The 24,839-nt window shown below is 33.3% G+C and overlaps 3 protein-coding genes across 4 annotated transcripts; 1 reads left to right on the forward strand and 2 right to left on the reverse strand.

Annotated features, from left to right (window-relative positions):
- Nucleotides 1-5,730: 5,730 nt before the first annotated feature.
- LOC145109760 (EH domain-containing protein 1-like) lies at nt 5,731-10,777 on the reverse strand. The gene is made up of 16 exons (XM_079046922.1): nt 10,548-10,777; nt 10,224-10,303; nt 9,630-9,698; nt 9,488-9,545; nt 9,292-9,347; nt 9,162-9,204; nt 9,043-9,077; nt 8,825-8,950; nt 8,636-8,738; nt 8,515-8,564; nt 8,301-8,429; nt 7,973-8,224; nt 7,556-7,635; nt 7,339-7,465; nt 7,123-7,263; nt 5,731-6,119 (listed from the first exon to the last, which is right to left on the reverse strand). Exons 1-16 carry the CDS (start codon nt 10,630-10,632, stop codon nt 5,934-5,936), a joined length of 1,620 nt encoding a protein of 539 aa, XP_078903048.1. The 5' UTR covers nt 10,633-10,777; the 3' UTR covers nt 5,731-5,933.
- A 2,349-nt stretch (nt 10,778-13,126) lies between these two features.
- On the forward strand, nt 13,127-17,091 carry LOC145104363 (uncharacterized). Of its 2 annotated transcripts, none has more exons than XM_079041625.1 (4): nt 13,127-13,289; nt 13,730-14,148; nt 14,758-16,686; nt 16,770-17,091. In XM_079041625.1, exons 1-4 carry the CDS (start codon nt 13,158-13,160, stop codon nt 16,834-16,836), a joined length of 2,547 nt encoding a protein of 848 aa, XP_078897751.1. In that variant the 5' UTR covers nt 13,127-13,157; the 3' UTR covers nt 16,837-17,091. The 2 variants fall into 2 exon arrangements, with proteins under 2 accessions (XP_078897751.1, XP_078897752.1); XM_079041626.1 differs by having other exon boundaries at nt 13,172-13,289; nt 13,735-14,148.
- Nucleotides 17,092-20,148: 3,057 nt separating this feature from the next.
- Nucleotides 20,149-23,000, reverse strand: LOC145104364 (obg-like ATPase 1). The gene is made up of 12 exons (XM_079041627.1): nt 22,806-23,000; nt 22,305-22,472; nt 22,011-22,134; nt 21,828-21,919; nt 21,642-21,740; nt 21,428-21,541; nt 21,284-21,348; nt 21,052-21,168; nt 20,869-20,944; nt 20,685-20,777; nt 20,539-20,589; nt 20,149-20,461 (listed from the first exon to the last, which is right to left on the reverse strand). Exons 1-12 carry the CDS (start codon nt 22,890-22,892, stop codon nt 20,363-20,365), a joined length of 1,185 nt encoding a protein of 394 aa, XP_078897753.1. The 5' UTR covers nt 22,893-23,000; the 3' UTR covers nt 20,149-20,362.
- Nucleotides 23,001-24,839: the final 1,839 nt, after the last annotated feature.

Here is a 24,839-nt window from a genome sequence, read left to right on the forward strand (position 1 = left end):
GACCTTCCGGTCACACATATTACCACTCTAGGTAAAGTATAGTGAGAAGACTCACCTCGTATGATGTCTAGTAACTCACGTGCTCGATATCCCTGAATCTCGAAACAACGACCTAGCCCCGCCTAATCACATAAAGTAATTATTTCAAATCATTAACGGCTCTCAAGGCTAGACTAATCCCTTCCTATGTCCTCTCAGAAGGCTAAAAGACCATTTTACCCCTCAATGGTCCCAAAAGTCCAATTGTTGACCAAACCCTAAAAGTCAACGAAAGTCAACTGAAGGGTGGTATGCGGCACGTACCAGATCTATACGCGGGGCGTACTCCGCGATCATCCAGAGTCGGGGAACTCGACCCCCTACGCGGCGCGTACTGGGATTACGCCCAACGTAAGTCCCAGATTCATCCTTTCTTCATTTTTGGTCTGAATAGGTTAAGTCATGGGCTCATATCACAGATCTAGGCTCTCTACTGCCTCTTAAGTCGTAAAGTCGAAACCTTTAAGCCTTGCATGGCTATAAAGGTCACCAACCACTTCAAACATATAACATCTTTCCCCATTAAGCCCTAATCTCATGCATGTCTTAATCTTAACGTCCAAGATTGGATTTTTATGAACCCACAACGCATATTACACTGAAATAAGGCAGATCTAAGCTTATGGAGGCCATTTGCTCATAAAGCCTCCATCTTGGGACCAAAAACCCTAAAAGCTGGTCCATCAAGCACAAAACAAAAATGATAAGGAAAGATTCGAGCTTTTTACCTCCAAGTGAAGCTCCACTCTCTGTAGAACTCATATCCAAGCTTGTACTCCAACTTCTAGCCTCCACAAGAACTTCCTCTTCTTCTTCACTACCACACCAAGACACTTTCTAGCTCAAAAACACACACACAAGCCTAGAACGATGGTATTGCGCTCTTAGGGTTTCTTTCTCTGTGAAATGGTGGCTGAGGATAAAACCATATCATTCCTTTTATAGTCGTCAAGTCTCATTAGGGTTTTGCATCTGGGCCGGTTACGCCCGGCGTAACCTTGGTACGCCCATCGTACCTAATCGAGTCCGCGTCCAACTTAAGCGCATGAGTACGCGCAGCGTACTCTTAAGTATGCCCAACGTACTCATTTGCCATAACTTTCTTTTAAGGGCTAAACTTGACAACTTGGAAAAGAAGAAGGGTTTAAGAGATGCACCTGAATTTCGGGATGTTACAGATCTCCTCCGATGTATATTCTCTCTCTCCTCTGTAGAAGTCGCCGGATTGATCTCCTCTTCTGTAAAGTCTCTCTCTCTCTCACCTCCAAGAAGTCGTCGGATTACTCATCACTAAACACTGCCGTGTGCTCCGCATGTTGTCACTTTTTCTCCGGTCTCCTCCACATGAGTAAACGTATATGGACTCTTTTCTCTTTTTTTCTCTCTCTATCTTTCCATCTCTCACTACGAATGAAAAACATTGTAAAGACATACTCAATACATCAATGCATAAAGGGTGATATGAAAACTGAAAAGGCTAAACTGAAAAGCTGCAAAACATTACTTTATTTTTTATTTTATTAACCTATTATTGAGAGCAAATAAACAAAACTTGATAAAAATAAACATATCATTATAATATAAGTAAGATATTAAATACCTACAATCATAAAGTATACATTTTTTGTTTATTGAAAACAAAATCATAATGAATTATGAGAATGATATATATGATTTTAGACGGAACTGATCTTGTTTTTAAGATAAAAATCCTATGATGCTTTTCAAGATTTTTATGTTATTATTATCATCTTCATGCAAAATTTTAAATAAGTTATTTGTAAGACTATGTGATTTGTTATTTTATTTTGTTATTTGTTATAACTTTGCTATGTACTATATAGCTACATGAAAAAACAATATACTAGTGATGAGTTTCTACAAAGAAAACATCAAAACCCTGTCAAGTATGTTTTGGATGAAAATAATTTCATTGTGTTCTTAAGAACTGATCTAAAGTTGCTCATCTTCTTATAATTTTGAACCATATTAAACTTGTATATATAGTATATTTTAAAGTCTTTGGTTTCGGGCCCCCCTCATTCCTATGCTCGTGTTCCGTCCCTGTGCAGGGAAGACCATGGGGGAGCCCATGGCGCTTGGATGTAAGACCATGTGGGGGGAGCCCATGACTTTTCAAGTAAAGACCATGGGGGGGGGGAGCCCATGACACCTGGATGTAAGACCATGTGGGGGAGCCCATGGCTTTCCAGCTAAAGCCCATGGGGGGAGCCTATGACACTTAGGTGTAAGACCATGGGGGAGCCCATGACACTTAGGTGTAAAACCATGTGGGGGAGCCCATGACATCCTTGAGTAAGACCTTGGGAGGAGCCCACATCATCCTTATATGTTTGTATGCATGGCTTGTATGGTTTTTGTAGTTTTTATAGCTAATATGGATTATGTGATTATGTGGATTGTGTGTGGTATGCTCTGGGGAACTCGCTAAACATTAGCTTACAGTTTGTTGATTTGTTTCAGGTACTTCTGAGCCTAAGGGCAAGGGCAAAGCTTGATGGCGCGACATGCACTCTCCGACATTTGACTTGATGGGACACTCTGATGTCTTGAATAAAATGTTAATGTTATGAATTTTGAAAACAATGGTCAATGTTACTTCATATTTTATTGGGAAGTTTACCGTAATAAAAGTGAAAAATTTTGGTGGTGAAAATGGGACGTTATACGTGAATCGGGGTTAGATGTTTTTTTGTCTCAAATTGTGAAAATGTCATTAAAGGGTTTATTTGGAATTTAGCTGATGAATCACGTATTGATGAAAAACAATGACGATGATTAAAGATGGAAACTTCGACATGATGAAAAATAAGAAATGTTGGAAAATTGAAGAACGTTGCTATTTTGGTACTTGAGTTTAATTGTTATAAAAACAAAAGCATTTATGAAGTGTGTTGGTTGCCATTTCTAATAGGAAATAAGCTGAATTAAGATTTAACTAGTAGGGTAATACTTGAATTAAAGAAAGTATTACGGCTAAATTGCAAAGATGGAAAGTATAAGAAAAAAGGAAAGCTTCATTAGGGCTTGTTCCTCTTGAGGCTTATGGAGGAGGGAAATTTGCAAAAAAATATTTTGACTCTATTGACAAAAAGTCACCACTGATTTTATTTTATTATTATTATTTTTTGCAATTTAAGCATTTGAAACCGATAACACTTGCAAAATAACCCCTATAACCGGTTAGTGCCGGTTTTAAGGGTTAAACTGCAAACAAAAAATCATGGATGGTTTTTAGTATACTCATCTACATCCCTTTCACTAAAAATATAGTGTACTAATTTTAGTATACTCATAATTACTTTCAGAACGTATCAAATTGCTCAACAAATGTCTATCGTTAACGATCGAAACAAAAAACACAAATTTTGATAATAATTGTGACGCTAAAAAAATAAATTTTTGCATTGATTATACCTAGAACTAATTTATGATCAAATTGGATTGTATTATACTCTCAGGAGTCCGTGGATATAAAGAACGTAAAAAACGGAGGTCAAATGCAAAAGTTACGTTCATTTTAAGAAACCAAATCAATATAATACTAGTTTTCTTAATAAACGAAAACCAAATTGATCCGTTAAGGTACTTGCACGCCTCATATGGAAATTCTGAGAACGTTTTTGAACTCATACATAGGGCTAATATTTGATTTCATAATCGCAATACTTTTAACCCGTAAATTATTCAAAGTCGTGAAAACTGTCGAATCAGAACCAATTAATCGTGAAACTCTAAACGACTATTCCAGGAGTTCTACATATCGGATTTAGGATCCGTCTGAGTTTTTGGAATCCTTTAACCCGAAACTATCATTTTCCACCTTTAGAAAAATTATTAGCTGTCGAGAATTGGACACGCAAATTGAGGAAGCCATTTTTGTGACATTTTTAATGTTACAAGTGTGACATCACTTTGTTTGTACCTTTAGACCTACACCTAGACTAAATGACCAGCCATGTACTTATGCTTTATCTCTCACACGTTACTATCATCTCTCTCAATCAATTTCTAGTACACTTCAAAGAGTTTACAACTAGCTAAAGAGATTCTTGCAAGCCTCCTTCACAGTGTTATACAAAGGCTTTCTCGTCAGTAGTGTCGGTTATAGACTCATATTAGAACCCGAAAATTCATTCTAGAATGTGCAGGAATAATATGAAATGATTTATTCCAAAAGTTAAGTGTCAAAGATTGATTTAATTGAACAGATAAATCATTAACTTGACAATAATGTAATTTCCTTGTACCAGAGTTATAGAAGAATGTAATGTAATCATAAATCCTTGTATTATTCAATATATGTTGTTTAACTATGATCCAATATTTACGTCGCAACCCCGACGTTTTCGCCGATAGTCGGGGTGTGACAATGTTCATTAATGCCTCACATTTAGGTAAGTTTTATCATTTTGGGCTTTTTATTAGGTTGTGAAGAGAAATAACAGTAGGTGGACGATGGTGGGTCGAAAATGAAGAATGCACGTGGTGACAGAGTGTGGTGGTGGTGATGGGTAAATATGAGGGCTTTTATAGAAATGATGACCGGCTAAGAGGATGCAAAACCTGATAAAAGGTTAAAATGAGAAAAATTGACAAATATGAGGCATTAGTGAACACAAAAACAAACTTTTATTGATTTGTCGTAAAAAGTGTGTTTCTAGGCCACATAGTGTGTATAATGGAACTCTATTTAGGAATAACAATCTTTGATAAACCTTTATTGTTTGAGGTTCCATTCGATTGTGAAAGGATCTTCGGTAAGTGGTAGTTTTATGGTAAACGTTTTACACTCAAAGACGTAAAAATTCAACAATGAAGTAGCATTTGGCCTAGAAATATACTTATTGCGACAAATCAACAAGGTCCTCTTAAGCTGTATAGGATATAGATGATATATTTATGATTGTAGTAATGATATTTATTAAAGATAATCACAAAAAATTCCAAAAATAACATATAAATTATAATTATTGTGTTTTTTAATAAGAAAATAATTATCGTTATTTTGAGTTTTTTAATAAATAAATATAAGTTTTCTTCAAATAAATCTAGTATATATATAAAAAAATCTTCAGAAAAGTCTTTAAACTTTAAGTTTATTAACGAAAAAATCATTTATGATTTCTTGTTTGCAATTTAACCTTTAAAACCTACACTAACCCGTTATAAGAGTTATTTTGCAAGTGTTTACCGGTTTCAATAGTTAAATTGCTAAAAAAAAATTAAGGAATGACTTTTTTTTTATTTTTTTTTATTTTTATGAATAGAGCCCAAATGTAAGGATTATTTTTGCAGATTTCCTTATAGATGAAAGGGAAAAATTGAGATGATTTCCTTTGTGTGAATTAAGATGGATAAATCTCTAATTTTGGATTAGGAATCAAGAATGCTTGCTTCATCCATTTTAAGTACACACAATGGTATGATTTATTTTGCTTGGTATGATTTTTATAGTTAAAGTTGAGAAGTCGAAGAATAGTTAATTTTATAACAACTTAAACTAATTCACAAAAAAAACATGAAACAATCAAAAGCTAATACAAACATATAATTTGGATAAAATGTTTTGCTTTTTACTAAATACAAAAAATATGTTTTTGTGGATGTACTATCGAGTATTTTACTCTAAGTTTTAGTTAATTTGGCAACTAAAGAAGAGCCAAGAAGAAAGAAAATTATTTTCACATGGTATTTTCCATTCAGTGTCCATCACAAAAGAATATTGGCAAGCTTTAAGCAACCCACATCTAGTACCAAAAACAAAACATTTAAGTGGATGAGAAATCCACGATATAAGTGTTCAGTTCATATGTGCATATAAAGGGAAGGGTTTGAAAGAAGAAACTACTCAAAGTTGTGTAGGTAACTATTCATTCGTAAGGATTTCTAAAGTTTTTAAGGAGGTGTGGAATGTCGTATCTAATCATGTCATCTGCAGCCTCAATCAACTTTGGGTTCAGTTTTTCAAACTTATCGAAGTTGAATGAACCAAGAACTTGCCTAAATTGCTCCACGTCTGGAAAATCACATGTTGGCACATGAAACTCCTTTTCAACCTGTATTGTATATATGTTTTGTTTACCAAAATTATCATTATCATGTGGCTCACGTTTTTTATAATTTATATATAAATCAGGATATGGTGTTACCCTTACATGTCGTGATTTTCCACCACAGAAAAATTAGAGTAAATTACATTTTTGGTCCCTCAATATATAGCTGATTTGAAATTTTCATTTCAAAAAGTTTTCTTTTGCAATTTTAGTCCTTATTTGAGGTTTTGTAAGGTTTTTGGTCCATGTTCCGAGACAATCAGGACCAAAATTATGAGAGAACTTTTTGGGACCAAAATTGCAAAAAATCCAGCTATAGTCAAGAACAAAAATGTAACTTATTATAAAAAAAATAGTAAATTACAGTTTTGGCCCCCGAGTATAGCTGATTTTTCCAATTTTGGCCAAAAAAAGTTTTCTCTTGCATTTGCGTTCCTTATTTGATGTTTTCGGTCCCTCTTCCAAGAAAATGACTATATGTTTGGGACCAAAATTGCAAAAATCAGCTATACTCATGACAAAATATAGTAATTTTCTGGGAACATGGACAAAAAAATGTTACAAGAACCTCAATTGACAATTAAGGACCAAAATTGCAAAAGAACCTTTTGGACCAAAAAATGCAAAATTCACCTATACTCAGGAGCCAAGAATATAATTTACTCGAAAAATGAGTAAATTACGTTTTTGACCACTGAGTATAGCTACTTTTTTTTTTCTTTCAATTTTGGTCCTTATTTGAGGTTTTTATAATAACGTTGTTGATCCCTATCCCAAGAAAAAGACTACAGTTGAGACCAAAATTACAAAAAATCAGTTATACCCGTGACAAAAATAGTGATTTTTTGTGGAACATGGACCAAAACTGTTACATGAGAACCGAAATTGCAAGAGAAAACTTTTTGTGACCAAATTTGCCAAAAATCAGCTATACTCAGGGACCAAATATGTAATTTACTCTAATATTATCATTATCATGTGATGTGTTGGTAGTTTTATTTATTACCTTTGTAAAAACATCCTGAAGATTCTTCATAAGTCTCTGCTTAGCTTTAGATTTACCCAGCAAGGGCATCTCTTTTCTCAACTGGCTGATTATGTAGGCATGTATCTTGGCGCCTCGAGTACGATTAACAAATTCATTAATCTGAAAAAAAAAAAGAATATTACTTCTTGTTAGATTTTCATCAAAAGACCAAATAGATTTTATTTTATACCATACCCGACGATCACTAGCCTTCTTTGGAATGTCTTTCAAGTCTACAAGGAGATCATCCTGTTCTTTTTCAAAAAGCTCCTTGCTTTTGAGATCCACCAATTCTTCATTAATTGGTTTGTCATTAAATGACCTGTTGACAAAAATGTTATAAGAAATTGAATTTTTTTCCTTGAGAAATACTCCATGAAAACTGCAATAAAATGGTGGAAAACATACGTACCCAATGTAAACGCGTGCCACTTCAGGTGCTTTGAGCACTTTTCCAAGTGACCACATCAATGCACCATAAACTCGCATCAACTTCAATACAAAAACATAAAGGAAGCACGTTATGCATTGACTTTATGGAGTTGTTTCTCTTTGACTTAATGGGCTTAATGAGTTAAGCACTTAGTCAGGACAACTCAACATGGCTGTTTCTTTTTGACTTCATGTGCCAAGACAAAAAAAACGATGCTTAATGTATTAAGACACCAATCCTCTACCTCACACATTACAATTAATGTAAGGACAAGATGGTCATTTAGGTCTTATTTAGACAATTTACTGATTACCCATTCAACCACTTAACAAGGAAAGAAAAGAAATAGGCCCCTAAATTTATTAATTTACTAATATATTTGGAAGCAGTACTTACTTGTGGAGTATCAACTTGATCTGCCTTGTTGAGAACAACTCGGATCTTATCATCTTGACCACGTAAAGACCATATCACACGTTTGAATTCATCACTGATATCAAGTTTTGTAGGGTCAAACAGAAGGAGAATAATATCACATCTGTGTGAAAACCACTTTATCGCCCCAGCATAGTCATAGTTTCTTTGTGTGAGTTGCTTTTCTCCAGATAAAACTCCAGGGGTGTCAACAAAGGTCATATGCTCCAGGAGCTACAGATACAGGGGTAAATTCGTAAATACACTTAAAACGCAATTAGTGAAATTTAAATGTGTAAGCTTAGCTTACAGGGTGTGGCATTTGAGCACATTCAAATTTGGATAGAAATGTGCCTCCAAATGTAGCAAGGGCAGTGAAAGGCATATCTGCGTGTACAGCAATTGTGTTTCCAGGTATGGTTACCTCATGGGGTCCACCCTACAAACAGTTATTATTCAACAACAAGCATAAAAAAGAAAATGGAAATAAACAGAAAAAATGATGATAAGATGTGTAATATCACCATGACAACAATGAATTTGTCGGTTGTAGGTTCTGGTCCAATGTGAGCTCCTGTTCATGTAAAAGAAAGATTATAAAGAAAGATTATTTTAATTTTTGACAATTTAAATAAATTAACTCACCCGGGTAGTTGCATTTAAGAATATGCTTAATAAATGTTGTCTTCCCAGTTGAGTACTGACCAAGAAGCATTACCATAGGTTTTGCATCAAAGTCGGTATCTGACTGCATTTGATGATGATGATGATGATTAAAACACTTTTTTAAACAGATTTGTATGAAAGACAAAAACATACATATAAACTTCTTACCAATAATGAAGATCCAAAATCATTGTAATGGTAAGCAAGTTCCAGTGGCTTTAGCTTTTCGTTGTACAATCTTTTCAACCCATCAATTATAGATGTGACTTTGTCACGAGGTGTGTGAAGAGGTGTCTGAAAAGGAAAGGAAATAGAATAGAATAGAATGTTTAACTATTATCAGTCATAAGAATATGGAAATATTAACCGGATGTGTGAAAACCTACCTTCCTTGGTGACACGTACTCAAATGACATAATGCCTACATCAAATCGAAGCAAATAACAGAATAAGAAACGGTTTATAAATTTTTGACATCAAAATGAGAGGTGTACAGTGTACTAACCATTTGTTTCAGAGGCATGATTGGTTAGTGAACCACTATGGTTCTGGGGATTAAGAAGGATAAAGCATCAATACAAGAAAAAGGTTTTATAATATGAAGGATAGATATCAAAACAGAAATGGATGCTTACATCCAGAAGTAAACCCAAGCCTTCCATTAATGGAGGCTGCAGAAGCTCCAGATCAACTATCAAACACAAAACAAGGATGATATGGAATATCAATAGCAAACATCCATAAGGTATTTGTCCATAAGAAAGAAGTAATCTAGTCTCAAGAGTTGCTATGAAATGAGTACAAGTAATTCGTATAGATAGATTCACATACCATCAGTTCTCATTAAATCTGCATTTATTTCATGTCCTGTTTGTGCTAGATAGATCAACTGTCAAGCAAAACAACAACATCAAATTCAAGTGAGATGATAGTGTGAATATTGCAAGAACAAAAAAGAAGAAAGAAGACATACCTGCATGGCAGTGATGAACTCTGTAAAACCTAAAAATCCTTGACGCTTGGAATCTGCAATTGTCCAAATCTTCAAAAAGCACAATAACAGTGATCAAAGAACAAAACCTTCGAGTGCAAAAAAGAACTATCTTTTTTAGGGATGGCATATCTTAAGGGGGTATTCCTTCAATCAAATTTGACAGCACAATAATAAACTGGTCCCTTGTGCAAATAGACAAATACAGAGATCAATATCATGATCAGATTCATATTTATACCATACACTTTAAGGAGCATAGGAATATTCCCAACAATTAATTACATTATCTTCTGAATTCAGCATAAGAACGACTATATGGTAGCAAATTTTACTAAACCTCATAAAACCCTAAGATAAAGCAACATGTAGGATGAATACAGTTAGCAAATAGACTATAGAGTATGCGTCAACAGCTACAGTCCGTTTCAGCATCAATCATATGAATGTTATACGCTCAAAAACAGATAAAAGACCAGCAAACTTAACCCCCATCCAAACCTATGTAAATTACAGGATCAAAATTCAACGCATCAAACCAAGTCCATGATTTGTGAGCAATAGTAGTGTCTTCACCTGTTTAAGATCAGGTTTTTCAATATTCGACATAGCAAAAAACTTCGTTGCATCATCTCCTGTTATCCGACCATCACCATCTACACATTAAAACACACAACCATATGCTTATTATAGAACGAAATCTGTTCTTGTGATTAAATCATATACAGCGAATTTAGTAGCAATTTCAACATAGATGCACGAATTTAACGGCTACGTATATCGCTCATTTATATGTAGCCAAACAAACGCAAATGAGGTCAATTAACCAAAGCTATAGATTTGAGTGAGTTAATTACGTAGATATATACAAGCATAAACAAAATCAAATGAAATTAGAACCTGAATCAACATAGTCGAACCATTTTTGATAGATTTTTTGATGCTCCTTCGAACAAGAAGCGATCGAACCTGATACATTCATCATTTTCTTCTATAAACTGCAAAAGCTCCAATTCATTGATGGCAAATGATCTACTCTTGTAGTTGAGGGTTTTTAGTTACAACATTTGGGGTTTGGAAATTTGAATACGCATATTTGCGCTTTCTGTGTTGTTGGTTCAGTTATTAGACATCGTCGTCAACCGCTCAGTCTTTTCTATTTCTCGGTCCGTAAGAGTGAATAATTTCAGTTATGCCATTTTGTTTTAAATTTTAAAAATCGGAGTAAATATATTATACGCTTTATTAATTATTTCTCAGATAAAATGTATATGAACTACATATATGTTTTTTTTTCCTTTAAAATATTATGATTTAATTTAAATCATTTGGTGAGTGAATTTAATTTAGTTTTCTTAAAAATTAGATTATATTTGGCATGCTTTTCACATAGTGTAAAGTATATAATAGACTTTGTGTATTGTTTTACAAAATATAATTTAAAATTCCTTATTTTATATTTTCTAGATTATATATGATGTTATACCTTAATTTTTATACACAACATTAAAAATTTAAGTAACTTAATACTCATAAAATAATACAATTGTATATTATATGCGTTTTAAATCAATGGTTTTTTCAATAATAAAAGATTGAACTGTTTAGATTTCGATTTAACATTATATTAAATTCAAATCCCTAGTATGTCATTAATTTTTAAAGTGAATTGGAAAGATATAAATTTGTCGTATTTGGATAGAATGTAACGAAAATGTTGAATTAAAGGTGACCCTGATACATATATAGAGATATATAGTAAGTATAAGTGTATATTAAAAACTTATAGATATATAGTAACTATAAATATAAAAGTTAGACTACCATACTACTCAATTTTGGTCATTTGATAAAAATTGAAATTGAATCTCTTCTACTTTCTTTATAAATGATGAAATCCATCAAATACGCAAGCTTTTGATAAAATTAAATTTCGTCTATTTAACATCAAACACATAAAAAAAAAATCTTAAATCTAAGTTTCGTCGATTTTTTATGAAATTGCACAAATCAAACACCGAAATAACCCTATACAAAATAGTCATGAAAAACTACTTACATTTTGAATTAAATATTTATTTATGCAACTATTTGTTTCGATCACGAATCAATTTATCTTTTATAATATTGTCGAACATTCTTTTCGTTGGTTTTCTTTTAATATTAATTGGTTAAAAAATCCAATTATGTCTTAATTTTGTATTTTCTATCTCCTTGTTAGTTTTATTTTCTTTTATATGAAATATTGTTGTTCAAAAAAAATTATGCAACTAATATATACAAAGATATTGTTTTCTTATTAATCTACGGGCTATTGCCTCATAGCCATTATTTATATGGCTTTGTTATGTTTTAAGCCTAACTTTTCTTTTTGTTCTTTATGACATTATTGTTTGGAAAACCTTTTATTTTTGGGCTCTTGTCCGGTCACCAATTACAATGATATGTTGGTGACATATTTTTTTGATTTGCATTTAGCTTCTCCATTTACGTCCTAATATACATTTAGTCAGAATATTTTTTGTTCACCTTTTGCCATTATCTTTCAGGGGAAAAAAATCAATTTTAATCATTAGTTGGTCACCCACAAGTATTTTTAACTTAAAATGAAAGAGAAAGAGACGTTGAAGGCAAGAGTTGAACTCAAGACTTCTCCTTAAGCATCGGGGCATATTGGTCGGTGAGCCAAATAACCCTCTTTGTTATGTCATAAAAACATGTTAATGTATGTCATATCATCATAATTTGAATCAACGTGTTATTTGTTGCTCTAATGACTATATTTATCAAAGTATAATATCCTAATAAAATTTAATTTGAAGTACATGTTGTAATAAGAAAAATATAAAAGTACAACGGCATAATAAAAAACATATAATGTTATTTCTTGCATTTAGCAATTAAAGTTATGTGTGTTTATCGGAAGTTTTTACCCGACATTTTAAAATACATGTTGGTGACATGTCAAGTTAAAATGATTTTTTTTTTCAAAAATAACAACAAACGGAGAACAAAAAATATTGAGGTTAAAATGCAAATAAAGATGTAAATGTTGTGACTAAATGAAAAACAAGAAAAAAAAATCATGTTAGTCAAACCGGCACGCCATCTTATACTATTGATCCGGCCAAGGGCAAAAAAAAAACAGAATTTTTTCCAAAATATAATGGTGTATAAAAAAATAAATGTTTGTATTAAAACAAAAGAAAATCGTATAACTAATGATATTTGTAATTTTATGATGCATACAAAGTATTCCTTTAATTGGTTTCAATATTTTATCATTTTATTATTTTATGATGCATAAATCGGTTATTAGGAAAATCACTATATTATATAGACCAATTGAAGGCTATAAATAAGTTTATATAAATTGCTTAAAAAACACCTCCTACATAAATCGATTTAAACACCTACAAATACAATTGCATTTAACTTACCATAAACATAAACATAAAAAGTCGATATAAATAGGAAAGTTGGGCTATTGCACCCCCTGAGCTTCAATACATGCGTCTCTCTTCCTTCATCTTTCTCCAATCCTTTCTGTCGCCCCCCTCAGAGTGTAGCCCTACCTGCAATTGCAAATCTCCAAGGGCAGATCAGAAAATATTTAGTGTTTCGTACTTCCACTACACACAGGTATTTCGTATTTCTCTTTCCCTCCTCTTTCGATCATTCAATTCCCTTTATTTAACTGTAATCTCTGTACGGAGTACGGACCCTATTTCCGAAATTGGTTTCCCACCCTCAATCATGATTAGTGGACTATACTCAAGATCAGCTCCAACAGTGTTTGATTTTCAACAATTGAGGCCGTCTCCCATCTGTGTTTTGTTTTTGCATCACCGATTTCTAGGGTTTGACTTTTTATGATTTCGACCGCTTCTTATTATCTGTTACTCTGTTTCGTGTTTTTGATATTACTATCTTGTTTCATATTGTATGTCGTGAATGTGGCATTGAACTTTTAAGATTTAATCGTGAGGATGGGTTTTAACTTTCAAGCTTTTAAGGTTTAATTAATCGTTTGATACTGTAAACGATTGATTTTTTCTCTTTGACTTCTGATTCTGAATTAGGTCAGTTCTGGATATCCATTCAGTAAAAACGAATCAGATTTACTTATTACAATTACAGAGATGGCAATCGTGCCATCAAAGAAGACGATAGCTATTTGCCACTACGGAGGTGAATTTGAAACGAATGAAGATGGATCAATGTCGTATATTGGTGGGGAAGCCTATGCTGTTGATCTAGATGAGAACATGCAGTTCAGTGGTTTCAAACAAGAGATCGCTGAAACTATCGATTCTTCTGTAGATGGGATGCTAGTGAAGTACTTCTTGCCAGGGAACAACAAGAATCTCATTACTGTATCAAAAGATAAGGATTTTCATCGAATGGTTAACTACTACAAGGAATCTGATCAGCTAGAGGTCTTTATAATGAAAGAAGCCCCACCTGCTAAAACTCCCAAGAAGAAGCAGCCTGCTCGCAGGTAATTTCATTATCCAATATTTTAAAGAGTTTCATGAGCATGCTTATTATTTGTATATGACAATGTGTAGTGTTTAAAGGGGTGTTATGTGCCTTTAAATCGATCATTATAACTTGAAATCACAAATTCACAATAATCAAATATTGAGTGCTTGGGGTAAATGTGATTCAGGTTTTGATGTTCTGATTGTATAGGTCTGAAATGATTAGTTTTGGAAACACAGCTAATATATTGCTAATTTGCTATTATGAAACTGATTATTCAGATAAATAAGAGCACATACCTACCCTTAGTTTTAAACAATGGATGTTCTAATTATCTGATTCTTTAAGTTGCAACAATAACTTTTAAAATGCACATACAGACACCCTTAAATTTATGTGGAAAAGACATAAATATCATCCTCATTCTCATCATAAAAAAGAAACCCTAGATATGTTGTCCTGTCCTGTCCTGTACGCAGCCTAAAATAGTTCCCGTAGCATGTTTATGTTTGTCACATAAGATAGTGAAAAGGGAAAACAGATTTTTATTAAATTTCCATTCAAGGAATAGAATCTAACCATTTGTTACCTTTTCTAATAAGTTTTTATTATCAAACACGTGTAGACCACAAAAGAAACCAGTTGAAACAGACATGGGAGCTCTCGTGCCATCAGTTGACCTTGGTCAAAGTCAAACCAATGTAGTCCCTCTAAACGAAGTCATCGACATAGAATCAACAAACGACATCACTCCAATTCCCATCAACCCTTTCCCCATGTCCACAACCGACAACGAATCCCCCATAGCTGCAAAACAATGGGAGAATCTCATAACCGGAGTTGGTCAACGATTCCATTCCTTAGCTGAATTCCGGGAAGCCCTAAGAAAGTATTCAATCGCACACGGATTCAACTATGTCTACAAAAAAAACGAAAACCAACGTGTCACTGTTAAATGCAAATCAGAAAGCTGTCCATGGCGTATCCATGCATCAAGACTTTCAACAACACAATTAGTTTGCATCAAAACAATGAGACCAACTCATACTTGCCAAGGTGGCACAATAAAACCCGCGTTTCGAGCTACAAGAAGTTGGGTTGGAAATTTAATAAAAGAAAAAGTAAAAGATTCTCCCAAAATTAAACCAAAAGACATTGCTAATGATCTTAAACGTGATTATGGAATCGAGCTTAATTATTCCCAAGCAAGACGTGCGAAAGAATACGCACGTGAACAACTTTTAGGATCTTATAAAGACGCGTATAATGAATTACCCTTTTTTTGTGAGAAAATAATGGAAACAAATCCCGGGAGTCTTGCTACATTTACTACTAAGGAAAATTCGAGTTTTCATCGTCTTTTTGTTTCTTTTCACGCCTCAGTGTCCGGTTTCGTACAAGGTTGTCGGCCGCTTCTTTTCCTCGATAGCACGCCGTTGAATTCGAGGTACCAAGGGATGTTGCTGGCGGCCACGGCGGCAGATGGTGATGACGGGGTTTTTCCGGTGGCTTTTGCAGTGGTTGATGAGGAAACCGACGATAACTGGCGGTGGTTTTTAACGGAATTGAAACTCGCAGTGGCGGCACACGGGCATATACAGATTACATTCGTGGCGGATTTCCAGAAGGGTTTGCGGGAATCTTTACCGGAGATTTTTGGTGGGGATTGTTATCACGCGTATTGTTTAGGTTATTTAGCTGAGAAATTAAATAAAGATTTAAAAGGACATTTTTCACATGATGCAAGAAGGTTGATGGTTGAAGATTTATACGCAGCTGCACACGCGACAAAACTTGAAGGTTTTGAGAAATGCACACAAGACATCAAAGCGATATCTCCGGAAGCTTATAATTGGATTATTTGTAGTGAACCGGAACATTGGGCAAACACGTTTTTTGGAGGTTTAAGGTATAATCATATGACATCGAATTTCGGTCATGTTTTTTACGCGTGGGTGTCGGAAGCAAACGAGTTACCAATAACCCAAATGATCGACGAGTTGAGGGGTAAAATGATGCAGTTGATATACACGAGAAGAGTGGAGTCGACTCAGTGGATGACCCGGTTGACTCCTTCGATGGAGGAGAAGTTAAAGAATGAGATTATGAAAGCTCATTCGGTTCAAATCTTGAGGTCACATGGAAGCAAATTTGAGGTTCGATTTTGTGACAGTATTGATGTTGTTGATATTGAGAATTGGGATTGTAGTTGTAAAGGGTGGTTGCTTACTGGGTTGCCTTGTTGTCATGCGATTGCGGTTCTTGAATCTTATGGGAGGAGTGCGTATGATCATTGCTCCAGGTATTTTCATGTTGAGACGTATCAATTGGCATATGCGGATTCGATTCATCCTGTGCCAAATGTCGAAAGGTTATTGGATATTGAATTTGATGATGGGACGATTGTTGTTACGCCTCCACCCACGATTCGGACACCTGGCAGGACAAAGATCCGCAAGGTTGCACCGGGTCGGGTTGGGCCCGCGGATTTTCTTAAACGTCAACTTCAATGCGGGAAGTGTAAAGGCCTTGGTCACAATAAGAGATCATGCAAGTATGTCTTTCTTCCTTTTGGCCCCATTTATTATAAACTACATCTACTGTTTTACATTATTAATGGATTTGTTTTGGTTTCAGAGAGGATCATGAAGGTCACTTGCAGGTGAGTGGGTTGACATCGATCGATATTGGTCAGAATTTATAGCGTAATTTTTATTTGATGGTTGGTTAAATGTAAATGTCAGATAGTAATTTCATAGGCATCCTGGTTTTTTTGAGGTAAAATTTTTAGGATAGATTAGTTTATGATCTTTGAAGGAGTTGATAAGAGGCTTTTGATAAGGAAGCAATAGCATTGCACACTTGGTGGCCTAGATTATACTTTTACACCTTTAAAGGGTGTTTCTTTTTTTCATTCTTTTTGAAATAATATGGAAATTGCAATAGTTTCTTTTTTAAACTTGTTTGTGTTTTTGGGAATTTCAAGTTAAATCTTACATATGTAATTGTTGTTATCACAGTTTATTTAAGCAATTGGTTTAATCATGGCTGTGAGTGAATAGCAACACGCTTTACTCTAGCTACCAATTTAGGCAATGTATTTTTTTTTTTATTTTACATATAATAACAGCGTACTTACATTTCTATATTGATATCGTAATGGACTTTATTATTTATCTATATTAGCAATGTATTTACATTTTGCTACCAAAATGTAAATTGACATCATTTTGTTACATATTTCTATAACTGATAAAGAAATGTAAGTATGTTGCTATTATGAGTAAAGGATTGTTAGTACGTTGCTATTATGTGTAAAGAAAATGTAAGTATGTTACCATTATGAGTTACACATTGCTACTACCAGTAAAACAATTCAAATACATTGCTATTATGGGTAAATAAATATAAATATATTGCTAATGTGTATACAATAATATTATAGGTATCAAATGTTTTTATAAGTTTACCGCCAAACTATGTTTTTATAAATTTATATTTATTCATGTATACAATAATAGTATATGCATCAAATGTGTCAATTTATATTTATATATATAATATATATTAAGAACCTATATCATTATCCATGTAAGATATTTTTACTTAAAGTAGTTCATGAATTAAAATTTCCATATAAGAAATTTAAGGCATGGCATTATCATCATCTATTTACATGGAATGTGTACGACCTTGTCCTTAGTATTTGCTAAACTACATGGTTGTCGCTCATAAGGTTTTAGTTATTTTATCTCGGTAGTTTTCAAACTTAGAACGTTTCAATATGCATTTGTTATTTAGACAAAATTACATTTTTGGTCCATGTGGTTATATGATTTTTTTGGATCAAGTACACTTTTTCCAATTTTGACATTTATGGTCCGTGAAAAAGTTTTATGTCACGTTGTTGGTCCCTGGGCTGTTAAAATCAATCCAACTGACCGTTTTGCTCTTATCATCTTCATTTCTTGGTGTTCATTCTTAAGAATTTTTTATCTGTGTATCCAATATAATTACAACACAAATAATACCAAAATCTTTTAAAATCAAACCTTATTATAGAAAAATATAATCAAACAAAAAACATAATCATGTTCGTCAATATTGGACAAAATATGATTTTTCTTTTGCTCATTGGGTCATTGAAGCATCAATTTGGGGTTACAAAACCAAAGTTCCAGAACACAATACCTATCTACGATTTCGAGTATCCTTTAGTTAACGCACACAGATGATTAAATAACAAGTGGATCAAGTTTGACTCCAATTCATCAGTAATATTGTTTTTTCGACTTTAAAGAAACTTCCCTATGATTAAATTTAAGAACCCAAGACTGTAATGAAGAAAATCGGAAAGAATTTAAGATGCATACATCTGATCAAACAAAGTGAATTGTCTAAAACAAGATTCTAAAAAAGTTTAAAGATTCGTTAAATCCAGATGGGTATTTCTAAAGTAGCTTGAAAAGAACAAAAAGAAGCTAATAAATTTGAATAGACTTCTATAAGTAATGAAGAAGACAAGGTCAATAATGTAATGGGCAAATGTCATATTAGCCCATCGAACTTTTCATGTTTATTTTAAAAGGTCACCAAACTTTTTTTTTGTACATTAAAGGCATAAACTATCGTTTGACCTGTTAAAAAGGTCACTTGACCCACTATAACAGGTTTTAATTTCAATTGTAGCCTTATCACCTCCAACCTCCTCCCACTGTAATAGGTTTCCCTCTCTAAAAGAGCTAGTTTGTGAGAAATGGGTCCAATTTCTCTTTTTGTTCAATTTCAATTGCTAAAAGAAATAGTGCATCCCAAATATAATATCGCAAACCATTTGATGAAATGGGTCCAATTTCTCTTTTTGTTTTTGTTTGGAATTGAATGTATCAGAGAGCGAACACAAAAAAGAGATCAACGACTGTAGGTCAATGCTCCCAGAGATGACTTGTTTTTTTGTTTGGTTCTTTGCTGGAGCTCACCACCTGTAGCAGGATATCGGAGCGGAGGCAGGAGGTGAATATTAAAGGCATCGATCTGGTGAGTTGTTGCTTGAAGGAAGATGATGGGTGTCGGCATTGACAAGTGATCCGGTTCTAACCTGGTGGTCGGATGGCAATGAAGATCAGAGCAGTGAGAGAGACCGGTATTAAAACATGGTCGAGTTGCAAGTGGTTCCGATGGAAGAGAAAACAAAGATTGAGAACGGATTTGATGAAAACCTGGTTTTGTGAGATTTTGTACAAATTTCTATCCTCGAGGGCTTGAAATTGAATGAAAACCCGGTTTTGTCAATATTTTGTTCAATGCCCAACTGATATCATGTATTTAATTGAATAGGCTGTCAAGAACATAATTAGTTTTCCCTTTAATCATTCTTCTTTTCTCCTCCTGTTCATACATAATTACTGCTAAAATTAAGCTGTTCTTGTTAATTGGTTTGCGGCAAAGGTTTAACAGTCAATGGGGGAAATAAGAAATGCATAAAGGTGTTAGAAAAAAAGAGATATAAGAATTGCATAGAAGGTGTTCGACAAAATGCTTGAAAGAATAGTTTGGCCTACATCAAACCTTTTAAGTGTTAAGCCTATTTATCAAACATACATCACCACATTTTACCTGGATACCCGGTATCAGGTCAAATAAGGACCTTTTAAAACGGTAAATTCTGACTTCATTCCCTTAATGTACAAAAAAATAATTGAGTAACCTTTTAAAACAAACATGATAAATTTGATGGGCTAATATGACATTTGCCCCTAATATAATTCTGTCTATTATTTAAGGGCTTGCTTAGCAAAACTAGCTAGCTAGTAGCTGTAGCTATTCACGACTAATAGAGTACATTGTCTGTTTTGGTAAAAATGATAAAACGCATTGTTCTTTAGCATAATTTCCCCTTTATTTTAATTTAGAAATCCAACAAAATATAAAGTGACAACTGCAAATTGTAATCATATTTAGGGTTCTTCTTTCTTATCTGGGGGAGGCAAGCAATTGAAAGAAAAAAAAAAACTCATTGATGAATGATGGCATGACATGCATCTCTCATTTCTCTATTTCATACAAATATTCATTCAGTCATCTTCAAAACAAAGGATTACAACTTATGTCCAAGGAACAAACACAGTAGCACCAAAAAAAAAAAACCTCTTTCCTAAAGACTCTCTCAGATACAGAGTTTGTTTGTTTGGTTGTTTAAACCAGAGAAACATGCAGAGCATAATAATACCTTACTTCTTCCCACCACTGGAGACATTAAATTTGAAAAATATAATATCACCATCCTGAACCACATAAGTCTTTCCCTCTTGCTTGTACTTCCCAGCAGCCTGCAATTAAGTGCTTAACTCAAAAACAAACACCCCCTTCCCCTTAATTAATCAACCACATATCATATGGATAATACCTTAACAGCAGACTCGCTTCCCAACTCTTTAAGATCCTCAAACTTCATTACCTACAAAAGCATCAAAACATACAGATTCTCATCCTCATCCTCAAAATCAATACTTAAAAGATTCAGAAATACTATATTTTAAGATTGATAATAACCTCTGCACAGATAAACCCTCTTTCAAAATCAGTATGAATTGCTCCTGCAGCTTGAGGTGCCTTTGTTTGCCTCCGAATTTGCCAGCATTTCACCTGCATCCCAATTGCCACATCATCTTTAATTTAAATTATACAACAATCTGGGAAGTAAAGATTTTTTTACTGTTTATAGAAAAGAAATTACCTCATCAGGTCCAGCAGTGAAGAAGTAGATAAGATTAATAGCAGAAAATCCAGTCTTTATAATCTTTGGAAGAGCACTGTGCCACATTCCATATTTGATTAATAATACTTTTCAAATAATAATACAATAAAATACCCAACAAAAAATACACATGATTTTCAAGAAAACATCATCTCAACTGACCTTTGTATCTTGTTCTCCTCACAGTATTTTGCTGCTTCATCATCTGGAAGATCAGCAAGATTCCGTTCCAAAGAACAACTGAAAGGAATAATTGTCTCGCCCCCATGCTCTTGCACCCTAGTACAAAATAAAAAAACTTAAAAGTTAAATCACCAACAAATTCAATAATTCAATATGATGTTTTAAGTGTCTTTTATGCTGATTAAAGATGTAAAAAGTAAATTAAGCATACCAAGCATGAATCTTGGGAAGAAACTTGTTCTTCTTCCTCTGATAATCTTTTTCATTCATATTCACCTGCACAAATGTGTAAAGGGTATTCAAGATTTCAATATTATCAGCATAACAATAGACATTCAAGAACAAATGAATTTACCAGATAAACAACAGGTTTTGCAGTGAGCAACTGAAACGTATTCAGTATTTCAATTTCAGCAGCTTTCCAGTCCCCTAAACGAATGTCTTTTTCACTCTCCAGCCATGTTTTCACCTAAACAAAAAACAAAGTAGAGTCAATGTGCACACATTTGACTTTTAATGAAGTAAATATACATTAAAAAAAAACTTGGTAAATCTATGAAGATACATACCTTCAAACACAATTCAAGTTCTATTTTTAACTGCTTGTCGTTGCTCCTCTTCATGCTCTTTTCAAGATCTTCAATTGTTCTTTTTATGAACTCAATATCCTTTAAAATATAAGAGCATGCTAATGTTAATTGTTAAGAATCTAAATCATACAACAAATAAGCATCCAAACAAATTTTAGAACACACCTTCAGCCGTAATTCTGCAGTTATAACTTCTAAATCTCTTACAGGATCCACAATGTCATCAACATGTATAATATCCGGGTCTTCAAATGCACCTGTTTTACAAATATATACCACAACAAACATTTTCACACTTTGAAAATGAATAAGCAAATCCACAATAGAAAAAACAAATATTAATCTTACGTAAAACATGGAATATCCCATCAACTGCACGAATGTGAGATAAGAAATTGTTTCCAAGCCCTTGTCCTTCATGGGCACCTTTAACCAATCCAGCAATGTCATGTATCTCTAAGAATGCAGAGATCTAACAAGCAAACAAAAAGTAGACATCAATACAAGCCAACATTTTGGTTAATTTAGTTGGAAGCTAAGAGTAGATCATCAAATGAAAACTTATTCAGCATTCAAATGAACAGTTTATATGTTGATGTTTCCATATATAATAGTGTGCATAACATGGAATATATATATTACCTCACTCTTTGGCTTGAATAGCTGACAAAGCCATTCAAAACGCTCATCAGGAATATTGACACGAGCTTCATTAGGTTCAATGGTACAAAATGGAAAGTTCTCAGCAGGAATCGACAGCTTAGTGAGAGTGTTGAAGAGAGTGGATTTCCCTACATTCGGCAATCCAACCTGAAAACAGTTTACATTGTAACAAATCCCAGATCAGGCAATTTAACTACAATCTGGAGTCCCGACGCACAAAAATGAAGATGTAATCTCCTTTATTAGTAGCAAGGAAGCAAAGATCCTTATTTCATCATCTAGGATTACTATTTAGGATACCAATAGTCAAAGCTTGAAGTTTATGACTTCATATAGTACTACTACTCCCTATCATATACTTGTCGTAAAAACGAATAAATCATACTGAATTACACTGAATCGGATTAGAAACTGTATAAAAATAAGCATGAATCAAATAATGATTGCGATTCATGACAGTGAGAGTTAACAGGAACTAACGATCCCAATCTTCAGATGCGATGAAAAACGACCAAGGATTGGCCTTTCTACGGGTGCTTCCTTCGATTTCGCAGCCTTTGGAGGCATATTTCCTTTTACAAACAGAAACGAGAGAAGCACGGGAGCAGGAGCGAGGCTGCAGGAACAAGAGTGCGTTCAAGATTTCTTTAGGGTTTATACAACAACAAGACATTTGCATCTAGCCTCTTATACGAACGGACGGAATAAAGAGGCGATTCTATTTTTCTTATTTTTTTAATGGATAAAACACAAAAACACATATTTTTATCATTTTATTGTATATTTTTCATTTTTTTAATAATATTTTTCTAGCTAAATATAGATTTCAGGTCGTTTATATATGTGAAATGATGGATACCACCGATATATTGTTGTCAAGATATGAATTTTATATACGATCGTTTTCCGTTTTACAATATCATAATTGTAAAATCGAATTAAAATCATAAGATTCTATAAAAAACAGTTTCAAACATATATAAAAAAAAGTTCAATAAACCATCTTTTAACATTAAATAGTTTAAAACATGAAAAATATACCCCCAATACATCATTATTTAGACAATTAGACTTGATAATTTCATGTGATCATACTATATGATTCGAGTATGATTATATTATAATTAAATATTGCATCCATAAAATCTATTTTGAAATGACTATATTTATTGGAAAACTATTGTTTTGAACTGAAAACTGTTTTGAGCACCATGCTTATGCATTCAAATAGGACGGGTTGTGTTGTTTTAAGCACCATAATTGTGCATTTAGATATGACGGGTTGACTTGTATATGACAATCTATCTTTGGGATCCCTAAGCTTAGTTTTCCCTATCAAAAACATATTTTATGAGTAGTATTCCGGTAGGCTCTCACATGGATATATGGTCTTTATAACTCCCATATGATCTAGTCTGATAGTACCTAGCTTTAGATTAATGCAAAAGTTGTGTGATTTTATTATGTGCTAACTATACATGAACCCGGAGTCCATACCACTATTTTGAGTTTGCACATGAGATTAACATGGGTTATCGAGTAGTTGTGGAGTCCATACCACTATTTTGAGTTTGCACGTGAGATTAACATGGGTTATTGAGTAGTTGTGTGTGTATTGCATACTTCTTACTAAATGTTTAAAACTTATGATATTGTTTTATGACATAAATTTGAATGTTATTCTCAAATGTTTAAATATAAGTTTGTTTCAAATTTAAAAATATTATTAGGGTGTTTGAATTTGGAATTGGTTGATCGCAGCCATCAATTTCCTTACAAGAGTCGACCCCCGTATACTCAAATTATGTATTAAGAAGGAGCCATCAATTTCCTTACAAGAGTCGACCCCCGTATACTCAAATTATGTATTAAGAAGGAAGGTAGAAAAGGAAGAGCATGAAATTTTAGAAGACCACGACTATTATAGTGGAACACTTTAACTTTTTTTTTTTTGTTAATGAATGTTACTTCCTCGCGTATCATTAAGTTTTGATAACTTTTAGACTTTTGTTGAAAATACTAAGTATTTATAACATTCAATCTCGTATTTATTATTTATTTTGTGTTTGGATAATTTGTGTCAATGTTGCAATTCTTGGTTTGGTCTCATTTATGAAATAATTTGTTAAAAAGGGTAGTTTCTGTTATTATGAAATTGTTGTGGGTTGCGGCTCGTTTCTTGCAAACTGCAGGTGGGGCGTGGATCCTTTTTCGTGGGTTATATCCAAGACCCGGTTCATATCCACGACCCGATATATATATATATATATATATATATATATATATATATATATATATATATATATATACTATCGATCATCATGTAGAAATGATTTATAATAAAACAATGTATTTTATTTTTTTATAATTATTTTAAATATATATATTATTTTAGTTGTAATACGAAATTCGTCATTTATGATAACATAACTGATTCTTAGATTTTAAGAATTGTTACCTAATAAATTATACATCGTATCAATTATGCAATTTATCGAATATTATGGGAATCGT

This window comes from Lactuca virosa, chromosome 4, assembly GCF_052849685.1.
Source record: "Lactuca virosa cultivar CGN04683 chromosome 4, Lactuca_virosa_CGN04683_v6, whole genome shotgun sequence".
Lineage (NCBI taxonomy): Eukaryota > Viridiplantae > Streptophyta > Magnoliopsida > Asterales > Asteraceae > Lactuca > Lactuca virosa.

What these genes read in the sequence shown, in the direction of transcription:
- LOC145109760 (XM_079046922.1), bottom strand. Translation starts at nt 10,632, where the DNA reads ATGATGAATGTATCAGGTTCGATCGCTTCTTGTTCGAAGGAGCATCAA. An exon ending in GTGCTCAAATGCCACACCCT is followed by an intron (nt 8,225 to 8,300) that starts GTAAGCTAAGCT and finishes CTGTATCTGTAG; the next exon opens with CTCCTGGAGCATATGACCTT. An exon ending in TTCAGGATGTTTTTACAAAG is followed by an intron (nt 6,120 to 7,122) that starts GTAATAAATAAA and finishes TATACAATACAG; the next exon opens with GTTGAAAAGGAGTTTCATGT.
- LOC145104363 (XM_079041625.1), top strand. Translation starts at nt 13,158, where the DNA reads ATGCGTCTCTCTTCCTTCATCTTTCTCCAATCCTTTCTGTCGCCCCCC. An exon ending in CGTACTTCCACTACACACAG is followed by an intron (nt 13,290 to 13,729) that starts GTATTTCGTATT and finishes ATTCTGAATTAG; the next exon opens with GTCAGTTCTGGATATCCATT. An exon ending in AAGAAGCAGCCTGCTCGCAG is followed by an intron (nt 14,149 to 14,757) that starts GTAATTTCATTA and finishes AAACACGTGTAG; the next exon opens with ACCACAAAAGAAACCAGTTG.
- LOC145104364 (XM_079041627.1), bottom strand. Translation starts at nt 22,892, where the DNA reads ATGCCTCCAAAGGCTGCGAAATCGAAGGAAGCACCCGTAGAAAGGCCA. An exon ending in CTGCAGAATTACGGCTGAAG is followed by an intron (nt 21,741 to 21,827) that starts GTGTGTTCTAAA and finishes TATATTTTAAAG; the next exon opens with GATATTGAGTTCATAAAAAG. An exon ending in GAGGAGAACAAGATACAAAG is followed by an intron (nt 20,945 to 21,051) that starts GTCAGTTGAGAT and finishes AATGTGGCACAG; the next exon opens with TGCTCTTCCAAAGATTATAA.